This window comes from Phragmites australis, chromosome 10 (assembly GCF_958298935.1).
Source record: "Phragmites australis chromosome 10, lpPhrAust1.1, whole genome shotgun sequence".
In the NCBI taxonomy this organism is placed as follows: domain Eukaryota; kingdom Viridiplantae; phylum Streptophyta; class Magnoliopsida; order Poales; family Poaceae; genus Phragmites; species Phragmites australis.
In genome coordinates, this window is record NC_084930.1 from 4,932,561 (window position 1) to 4,943,929 (window position 11,369).

Below are 11,369 nucleotides of genomic sequence, written 5' to 3' on the forward strand. Positions count from 1 at the left end.
GCGGTCAAGCCTAGCCATAGTAGGATTCCGATGTTCATTGCTCCATGTGAACTTCCTGTTTTGGAGGTGGATTTCCTTGAGCTCACAGTTATCAATAGTGTCCTTGAAAACACGCATGAGGCGACGGTTGAGGTTAGAATTGTTTTTGTCGCGCTTCAAATTTAGATAAATAATTTTGGTTATTCTAATTGATGCTTCTGTCTACCTACAGTAGTTTCAAAGAACACGGTTATAAGATCAACTTTTGGTAATTGTGTCTTTCTTGCTTAGACGGTGAGCTTGTGGTGGGCAGTTGATAACATATTAGCTCAGTTGCAGAGTTAGAATTTTACTGTAGATTGTAGACTTTAGAAAGAGTGTTAGAAATTAGAATCAACCCCTTGGCAAGATCAAGATGATGCTAGTTGTCCTTGATTGCTTGTCCTAATATTATGATGTCTATGTGCAGTGACTTGCAAAATGTTTAACAAGAATAGTCTTGCTTATATAGGTGAAAATGATCATGGCAACAAACCAACCTGATGTTTTGGATCCTGCACTCCTTCGCTCTGGACGGTTGGACAGGAAGATAGAGATGCCGCTGCCGAACGAGCAGGCGTGGATGGAGGTCCTCAAGATTCATGCAGCAGCTATCGCCAAACATGGAGAAATTGGTTACGAAGCTGTAGTTAAGTTGGCTGAAGTGAGTTAGTCATACTTAACCTATCGAACTCCTCAACATGCTTTTCATCATCGCCCAAATCCTAACTCATGCGGTCCAGGCTTGTCCCTGACATTTCGGTGGCTCAGGGTGAGATTAAAAATGGGACCCATTATTAAATATAAATCACACAGATCTAATTTTTTCAGTTTTCTTTTAGACTAATATACACAATATACATATACATATGAGGCCTCTGGGTTTTAAGACCCAGGGCGGCTGTCCCGCTCGACCCCCAGGGCCGGCCCTGACGCGGTCCATTCCAGGGTTTCAACGGTGCTGATCTGCGCAACGCCTGCTGTCGACCTGACGCTATCCGAGCAAGTCTCTCTTCATTTATTCATTTTTTGGATTCGGGGATGGATGTGGCTGCAAGCAGTGTGGTTTAGATGCCAAATGCAATCTGAAACTGATCACTTTGATAAACAGTCCGGCAAGAGTTGACCTTACATGTGCATTACTATGCTCGTCTCTTTATGTTTCGATCTCGGTTCTTTCCTTAAGATGCTCTTTGTGTGTCAGGTAGGGTCGGGCATATGGAAACCGGCCCATGACACGTGGGCCCCGCTTGCCAGTGACGTACGCCAGTTGTTCGGAACCTGGTTCCTTGTCCATTCTTTGCCCCCCCCCCCCCCCCGTTTCTCTATTTTTGGAAAGCTGGAACCTGAAGCAGCCCATGCAGCACGGGGCAGTGGAGCACCCTCCTCGCCCAGCGCTCCGTCGCTGCTCACGGATCCAACGGCCTAGCGCCTCCCATCCACCCTCGCACGAATCTCGAGGCGCGGGAACGCTCTAAACCAGACTTGCGAGCGCCCGGGACGTGTCCTCCTCCCTCCTCTGATCCTCTCCCGCTCTCACCACCAATTCCAAACCAGCCTGAGATCACTGGCCAAAGAAATTTCTTTTCCTGATCTATTCTTGCCTCCAATATTTTTTGTTTCTTCATCTGTTCTTGCCTCGATTTCTTCACATTTCTCGCAAGAGTATTTGCATGTGACGTAGAGAAGAAGTGGATTTGGTTTTGATGGTTGTCGTTGCCGGCATCCTCGCATGACAGGGCCGGCGAAGGGCGCGGCGTCGTCGGAAGCGGAGGCGACGTGCACGGAGAGCGCCCGGCGGATCGCCCCGATGAAGCTGCTGGTGCGCGTCGTGGAGGCGCGCGGGCTCCCGGCCGTCCACCTCAACGGCTCCAGCGACCCCTTCGTGAAGCTGCAGCTCGGGAAGCGGCGCGCCAAGACGGCCGTGGTCAAACGCAGCCTGGCGCCCGCCTGGGACGAGGAGTTCAGCTTCCTCGTCGGCGACGTTGCCGAGGAGCTCGTCGCGACCGTGCTCAACGAGGACAAATACTTTAGCAATGACGTCCTGGGGAGGGTCCGGGTGCCGCTCGCCGGGGTCATGGAGACCGAAGACCTCTCCCTCGGCACCGCGTGGTACCAGCTCCAGCCCAAGAGCAAGAAGTCCAAGAAGAAATGCCGCGGTACCATCGCAGTTGCGCGGTTTTCCACCTTCTTTTGCTCTTTCCTTAATATTTCGCTGCGCGATGCAATTCGATAATCTTGCGTGTTTGTTTGCTCATTAAGTTTATTTGTGAAAGCAATTTTGAGCTAGCTGCATGGAAAAATAGATGTTACAGGAACGTACAAGACAAGAAATAATCGTGCAAGATCCGCTCGTTTGGTTTTCATGCCAGTTAAATTCTTTCAAGTTTTAACAATTTCGTGTACATCGTTCTGTTCACCATCAGGGTTATGCTTTCATAGATTTTTTTTTGGCATTAACTTGATTCTAGGACAAAGAGTGATCCTGAGATCATTTTATTTTTCTTCCATTGCAGGAGAGGTTTGCTTGCGCATATCGTTATCTACAAGGACCCACGTACCTGATGAATCGCAGAGTGTTCCACATCCTGCTTCAGACGACTTAGCATCCAGCTCAGACAGGTCCGTTGAAAATAAAGATGCAACTTTATCAACAACCAGTAGCTACATCGACCTATCAGCCGTTGCCAGCATGGACCGTGCATCGCACAGCAGTTTGGAACGATTGGTGGATGCAGACCAAACAATCCGTAGCAGCATTGAACAAGCAGCCACTGAACCTGGAGCAGCAGCTGACAATGATGCAATGGCAAATCCATCATCAGTGGTAGAGGTCTTGTCTCGCTATTTCTTTGGAAAACCTGTTGATGCTCCTGCGCCTTCGGTTGCATCAGACACTGAGTCAGTTGATCAGTTCCAAGAGTCAAAAATGTGCTCTGAAGATCGTGAAACCCCTGAGAAGGGTACATCATCTGAGTCAAGCCTTGATGACCTACTGAAAATCATGGAGTCAAAAGACCAAGGCTCTGAAATGCCAGGGAACTTGCCTGGTGGTGTACTAATTGACGAATCCTATGTTGCTGCACCGGCTGAGTTGAATTCCCTCTTGTTTTCGCCACATTCAGATTTCTGGCCAGCAGTAGCAGAGCTTCAAGGAACAAGTGGGTTTCAGATTGAGCCATGGAAACTTGACAATAATGATACTTGTCTGCAAAGAACATTAACCTACACAAAAGCTGCAAGTAAATTAGTTAAAGCTGTGAAAGCCACAGAAGAGCAGAAATACTTGAAAGCAGCTGGAAATTCTTTCGCTTTGCACTCTGTTGTTAGCACTCCCGATGTTCCCTGTGGAAATTGTTTCAAGGTAGAGATACTGTACTGTATTACACCAGGTCCCCAGTTATCATCTGAAGAACAAACATCACATCTTACTATAAGCTGGCGGGTAAACTTTGTTCAGAGCACAATGATAAAAGGAATGATTGAGAATGGTGCAAAACAAGGTATGGCAGAAGGTTATGCACAATTTTCGGAAGTACTGTCTCAGAGGCTTAAAGTGGCTGAGCTTGATGATGCTAATTCAAACAAAGAAAAGATTTTAGCTTCATTACATGCACAAAAAGAAACAGGCTGGAGGTTGATTGTACGCTTCCTCGGGAATTTTACGTTCATATTATCTGTTATCATAGCACTATATGTTATAGCACACCTTCATTTATCCAAGCCCGATGTGATGCATGGGCTTGAATATTTCGGTCTTGACCTTCCAGATTCAATTGGGGAGGTTGTAGTTTGTGCTATTTTGATCCTTCAGGGGCAGAATATTGTCAAAGTAATACGACGCTTCTTAAATGCATGGAAACAAAGAGGTAACTATCTCAAGTCAGTATCTTTCTCAACTCTCAAATTGTTGTGCATGAATGTACATCTTTATGAATAGATTGATTGACTATTCGTGTTCTGCATTTGGTATCCTGCAAGAGTGACTGCTGTTCTGAAAAGGATATCGGGTGTACGGTCACCAAATAGCCACATTTGTTCTACATGTTTTGATCTTGTAGTGCTGGATTCTATTTATGGTTTCACTTGGGTTAAACATATTGACTCATTTTCCTTTATTAGGTAGTGATCATGGGGTAAAAGCTCATGGTGATGGATGGTTGCTCACTGTTGCGCTTATTGAGGGCACTGGTATAATAGCTGCTGGTTCATCTAACTTATTTGATCTCTATGTCGTTTTTACATGCAATGCAAAGAGGAAAACAAGTTCTATTAAATTTCAGGCATCTAATCCAAAATGGAATGGTTAGTTTATTTCCCCTTCCTTTTCTGTTACTTTGTTCGCAATTGTGAAGAGCTGGAGTTCCATTTTGCTAGTTCAGCAGTCCTACCCAAACTGGTGATTTTGTACCTCGCATCTGACTCATTTGATACTGCCTTTCTAGAGATTTTTGAATTTGATGCTATGGATGATCCTCCATCAAGGATGGATATTGCTATTTATGATTCAAGTGAACCATTTAATGAAGTTCCCATTGGTCACACAGAAGTAAACTTTCTGAAAAACAATTTGTCAGATTTAACTGACATATGGCTTCCTCTTGATGGAAAGTGTGATCAAGCAAGCAACCCTAAATTACATTTGAGAATATTTTTGAATAACTCGAGGGGGACTGAAGTTGTCATGAATTACCTGGCAAAGATGGGGAAAGAAGTTGGTAAGAAGGTAAGGGATTGAGCAGTTTTTCCCCCTTCTTTTGGGTGATATCATCATTATATTCTATACTTAGAATTACGTAGAACATACTGTGCAGATACATTTGCGGTCAGCCCAAACAAATGCAGCATTCCGAAAGCTCTTTAACCTCCCTCCAGAAGAGTTTCTCATCGATGATTTCACCTGCCATCTAAAACGGAAGATGCCGCTTCAGGTAGTCAGGGCTTTCTTCTTCTTGTTTTTCTTTTGCTTCAAAATTTAAATTCAAAGTGTCCCAAATGGTTTCTTATGTGTAGATTGCTATCATTGAGTGTATTCATAGATTACGTACGATGCCTGAATATAATTTATTGATTATACAATAGAAGGAAGAAGACCTTTTCCCCCAACAAACAGGACCTGTAAATTTGTGTACCATTGTGAATAAATACTGCAGTTTTGCATTTGTTTATGGTTCATTTGACTTTGCCGATGTCTATATTTTATCTTTCCCATTTGTTGATGTCAATATTTATAAAATGATTGGTCCATTTGATGTACAACTTTTCTTTTTCTCTATATTTCTAATATAATATAACACAGTAGGGGGCTTCCTCTATTGTACAGTTTCAAAAAATATTTATAAAATGACTGCTATCATATTTTTATACAGGGACGTCTCTTTTTTTCTCCAAGAATAGTTGGATTTTGTTCTAACATATTTGGACGCAAAACCAAGTTTTTCTTTTTGTGGGAAGACGTTGATGACATCCAGGTTATCCCTGCTACACTGTCCATCGGCAGCCCATCGTTGATGATCATCCTTCGAAAGGACAGAGGTTCAGAAGCAAAGCATGGTGCCAAGGGGACTGATCATCATGGAAGACTCAAATTTCATTTCCAATCTTTTGTTTCGTTCAATGATGCTTACAGGTAGCTTCCATTTGTTCTCTTTTAAAAATCCAATGAGACATCTAGCCTAAAGATATATTGATTGTTCTCCTAAAAAAAGATATATGTGTTGTTTATATCTTGATTTTAGGAGTTCTTGATTACATTCACGCTTCTACTAAATGAAACTTGATGTTCATGGAGTATAGTTGAATTTTGAAACCTGACTACTTTATTTTACATTTGTTTTTAGGGAATAATTCATATTAAAGTTCTAATATGATACACAAAAACTCTGGATGCTTTCTACGAATTATAGAACCAGTACTTGGGCTCTTGATCTGATTACTGTTGTTCCACTAGCACCACAAATCAAACTACTCTGCTACTTCGCTAATGAACATATTACATCATGAAACATTTATCTGGCAGAATAATCACGGCAATTTGGAAAATTCGAGCACTTGGTCCAGAACAGAAGGGGGAGGTGATTGAAAAAGACGAACTCAAAGAACTCCAGTCTGAAGAAGGTGGATCCTTATTCACCCATGGAGATGTCAAGATGTCTGAAATATTTTCGTCAGTTCTTTCTGTTGATGTAAGTGTCATTTACCTTGAAAAGTACATGCACGAGCTTGACAAAATGGTGTGGCACACCACATAATCTTTTTTGAGCTTCCCTATATCTATTTGTAGGTTGAGTCCTTGATGGAGATGTTTTCAGGAGGTCCCCTGGAACACAAAGTGATGCAAAAGGCCGGTTGTATGGAGTACTCTGCAACAGAATGGGAACTTGTAGGCTGCAATATCCAGCAGCGGCAAATCAGCTACAAATTTGACAAAAACTTGTCTCGGTATGGAGGGGAAGCAACCACAACTCAGCAGAAGTATGCCCTGGTGTACCGAGATGGCTGGGCCATTGAAGAGGTGATGACCCTCCAAGGTGTTCTACTCGGAGACTACTTCAGTGTAACATGCTTCTCCCTACATCATTTATTCTACTTTCTTTTGGCAATTTTGTGCCTTTTTCTTTCACTTTCAAATATGAATATTTTTAGAGTTTCTGACAATCTGACTCTTCAAATTAAACAACTTAGAAAATTGTCCGAGCTCGAAAATCTGAATCTGATTTAGACAGCATAAACATGTGTTTTTTCCCTCCCATTGTTCGTACTGAATTGGTACTTAAAATCGTGTCATCATGCAGCTCCAGCTGAAGTACCATATGACGAACGTACCGTTGAAACCAAACACCTGCAGTGTTCAGATTCTGTTGGGGATTGCCTGGTTAAAGAGCACCAAGCAACAAAAGAAGGTCACGAAGAATGTCATTTCCAATTCATCAAATAGATTGAAGGAACTCTTTGCTGAAGTCGAGAAGGAGTTTACATCAAGAAACGGTAGCCTTTTCCATCACTCCATGCATCACCTGGTCCCAGTATTGGTTAAATGTTATCAATATCACATAGATGATATAAATCTAAAATAATTCACATAAAGAAATCACAAAATCCACATCAAAGCAATTCCAGGGGGTATTCTAAAATTTAAACTATCATACAAGTAGGAATTGACATATGTAAGACCGAAAATGATTACAAAGCCGTAATCAGACGCTATCCTTTTCTTCTTCTTAATATAATAACACATAACTCTCCTGCGTGTTCGAGAAAAAAAAAACAAAAAATGATGACTGGAGAGGGGTCTTAACAAATTTCTTTCGAAATTGATGATCTTCTCCTATTTTCACCTAGCGCGCATCAAAACTCAAGCGGAAACAGAACAAAGAGAAAATTCAAAAGGAAGGTATTGAGGCAACATGACTCCACAGATAGAATATGGACCCTAGGTTTCATTCAAAACCATTCCATATGTCTTAGCACTCAAAGGCTCGCAGCTTGTAAAGAAACTAAAGAACATGATCACTGGACAAAGAAACTATCTAAGTTGATGATCTAGAGGCAAGAGAACTCAAGACCCTTCCATATACATTAGTATGTGAATTTTATGCCTCTAGCAATAAGAAGAACAACTTCCTAATGTGAAAAGGGAGGGGTGAATAGAAAAACTTACAAGAAAGACAAGGGAACTAAAAGAAGAAGACTAGAAGGATTTTGTGAACACCAGATGTTCCAGCATATTTATCCTCTAAGCACTCAAACATCCGGTGAGTGTAGCACCACAGCGCCTTGAGAAATTTTGCTCTCTACAACAAATACTCTGGTGCAATCCTCCGGTGTGCACACTGTCTAACACCAGACCTTCCAGCGAGCGCATCTACATTAGGCCACCATTTTCAAACTTTCTGCAAGAAATAATCCAGCATTCTTTTGAACCCATCGCCAGACCATCCGGTGATCTCTTCAAATTTGGTGCCAAAATTCCTTCTATATAGGAAATGCTCTGGGGAGCATAGTGCTCCTACATCGGACTATCTGGTGTTTTGATCAGATTTCTCCTCGGAGACAAAATGCTCCGGCGTCAGCTTCAGCATAACACCGGACCATCCGGTGCTTTAACTCCAATTTGGCTTCTTCATAAAAATGCTCTGGCGTCTGCCCCTTCAGAACACCGGACTATCTGGTGAAGACAAATTTCCTCACAATCGATTGTTCGGTGATCACTCTTTTTCTACACTCACGCCAACTCCATTGTACTCTCCAGCAATGGTTAGCCATAAGTAAAACCATGCATAAACACACTCATGCTAACTAAGATCAACTCAAATCAACTGTTGTCAATGATCATCACAAGCAAACCAAGGCACATATCCACTTAGTTTCTCGATCTCCCCCTTGACGAGTTCATTGACAACACACATGAAGATCAAAGAAAGAATTGAAACACAAAGCCAATGAGCATATCTAAGTGATCCAAAGGCCAAAGAAAAGCAAGAACAAGACCACTTAGCATAAGATGGATTGGAAAAGCCCGAAGCTACAAAAATAAAATTTCAAAAAATCTTCCTTCGAGCACCAATTTCTCCCCCTTGTTGACAATGGAGTCATCATGAATGCAAAAACTTCCTCTATCTTATGCAATTTTCCCTTTTTACGCCCCCTTTGAGACAATTTCTCCCCCTTTGACAATGCAAAAGATGTGCAAATGAGATACAGACCTACAAAGGTTTACATATAGATCACAAAGCACTTGCAATGACTAGAGATGTCGAGCACTATAAGAAGTAAATAATATAACACAAAGGCGCACAAAGTCTCAAAGTGATTCCATATCATAAGCACCGGTAGTATAGCAAGTTTTGATCAAGTTGTTCAATTATAAAAAAGATATCACCACAAAAGTATCCACAGTTTCATAATCAGTGCAAAGTTTATGGAAACTAGTGCTATGTCAAGTTCAAACTAGGTAACCAAGTTCAACCCGACGAGCTATGCAAGCACCCACATATCAATCCAAGCCTTAGTTTGACAAGATGAAAAAGAGCATTTTTAGCACATTACAAAAGCACAAGTTAACTGTGGCATTTGATCATTTTACTATCCTTAAGTAATTTTTAGCAACCATGGGTTTACTTCTTTGGCAAACCACATGAAATATTAAGACACCGTATTGTATTCAATTTTATATTAAAATTTGATCATTCATTTGATTAACTTAACATAGGATTCAAGAGATGTAATTTTTCACAATACCAAGACAAGTTGTGCCTTTGAGACACAAAAGAGCACATGCTCTTCCAAGGGTTAATTATGGGCTAAACACTTACATAGACAAAGGTCAAAGGCCCCCAATCCGCTGAACTGAACAAAGCGGTCTATCACAAGTTTTTTCACAAAACTAGCACTAATTTAAACACTGATCAAGCTAAAATAAACACTTAAGGGTGACGAGCGATTACGTTCATATTTCAAGTTAGAAAATACAAGCTAGCTCAACAGATTTCATGACATATCTCAAAGAGAGTCTAAGCTTACACAATTTGTCATATATTTACTACACCTAGCACAAATTCATAACTAGTACAAGAAAGTGAAATGAACATATAAGTGAAGCTTAACTACTATGCAATACAAATGCAACAAAAATAAGATAGAGTATGTACATGAAAGACTCCCCTCACACAATACCATAGGGATGGCACACACCAAGCTCTCCCCTTAAATAGGCAAATCTAGTAGCATCTAGAGGCTTGTGAAAATGTTGGCTAGATTGTATTGTGTATCAATGTATTTCAAACCTATGTCCCATTTCTCATTATGGTCTCTCAAAAAGTAGAATCTCATATCTATATGTTTGATTCTAGAATGCTGAACTGGGTTGTTGGTTAAGTTGATGGCACTGGTGTTGTCACCCAAAAGTGACACACCCTTGAAATCTAACCCAAAATCCCTCAAGGTAGCAACCATCCACAAACTCTGTGAGCAACAGCTAGTGGCAGCTACATATTCAGCTTCAGCAGTAGACTGCGCATCGCTAGACTGCTTGTGAGAAGACCAACACACAAGAGAAGTACCCAAGAAATGACATATACTGGAAGTACTTTTCTTGTCAATTCTATATCCAGCAAAATCCGTAAGGAAAACCTCAAAGAGAAAGCGAGATGAAGCAAAAAACCAAAGTTCGTACTAGAGAGTGTACTTGAGGTACCTTGGAATGTGTTTACTACTTGGCGGTGAGATGTTCTCGGTGAAGCTTGGAACCGAGCACAGAGGCAGACGGCGAAGTGGATGTCCGGTCTCGTCACTGTTAGGTACAGGAGGGAGTCGATCATGCTCCTGAACTCCCGTTAGTCCACCACCTCACCATCTTTATCCAGATCAAGCATTGTTGATGTAGCCATAGGGGTTGCCAATGGCTTGGCATCGCTTATGTCGAGCTTCTTCAACAGCTCCTTGGTGTACTTCGTCTAGTGGACGAATTTACCTTGCTTGCATTACTTGATTTGAAGTCCAAGGAAGAAGTTACGCTCGCCCATTATTGGCATCTCGAACTCTCTGCTCATAGTTTTTACAAACTTAGCCACAAGTGCATGAGAAGAGTCACCAAAGATAATATCATCCATGTAAATCTAAACAATTAGAAAATCTTTGTATGCTTGAGAGTGAATAAAGTTTTATCAACCGACCCAATCACATACCCATGCTCTAGCAAGAATGACCTAAGTCCATCATACCAAGCCCTAGGTGCCTGTTTGAGCCTATATAAAGCTTTCTGAAGCTTGTATACTGTATGTAGGTATTTGGGGTGCTCAAAGCCCAGGGTTTGCTTGACATAGACCTCTTCCTGAATAAAACCATTTACAAATGCACTCTTAACATCCATTTGATACAACTTAAAACCCTTGGATGCCGCAAATGCAAGAATAATTCTAATAACGATCTAGCCTAGCTACGGGTGTAAAGGTCTCCCCAAAGTCTATCCCCTCAATTTGAGTGGAACCCTGAGCAACTAGTCTAGCCTTGTTTCTCACTATAGACCCATCCTCCCCTGTTTGTTTTTGAAAACTTATTTGGTGCCTATAGTGTGAACATTAGGATGTGGCTCTATAAGGATCCAAACTTGATTTTTCTCAAAATTTTCTAACTCTTCATGCATGACATTGACCTAATTTAAATCAGATAAAGCATGCCCAACATCATAGGGCTCAAAAGAAGCAACAAATGTAGAATTGGTAAAATAAGCATGAGAAGCGGACTTGGACCTAGTTACCCTCTTATCGAGATCTCTGATCATCATATGTGGAGGATGTCGCTGCTGAATGTGTTGAGGGGCTTCACGCCGTGAGAGAACCTCCCCCTCAAAC

The 11,369-nt window shown here is 41.6% G+C and overlaps 1 protein-coding gene across 1 annotated transcript; it reads left to right on the forward strand.

Moving 5' to 3' along the window:
* Positions 1 to 1,828: 1,828 nt before the first annotated feature.
* LOC133931116 (C2 and GRAM domain-containing protein At1g03370-like) lies at positions 1,829 to 8,124 on the forward strand. The gene is made up of 10 exons (XM_062377929.1): positions 1,829 to 2,177; positions 2,535 to 3,887; positions 4,141 to 4,323; positions 4,464 to 4,744; positions 4,833 to 4,949; positions 5,388 to 5,647; positions 6,038 to 6,203; positions 6,302 to 6,574; positions 6,813 to 7,005; positions 8,057 to 8,124. The coding sequence occupies exons 1-10, from the start codon at positions 1,829 to 1,831 to the stop codon at positions 8,122 to 8,124; spliced, it is 3,243 nt and encodes a 1,080-aa protein (XP_062233913.1).
* Positions 8,125 to 11,369: the final 3,245 nt, after the last annotated feature.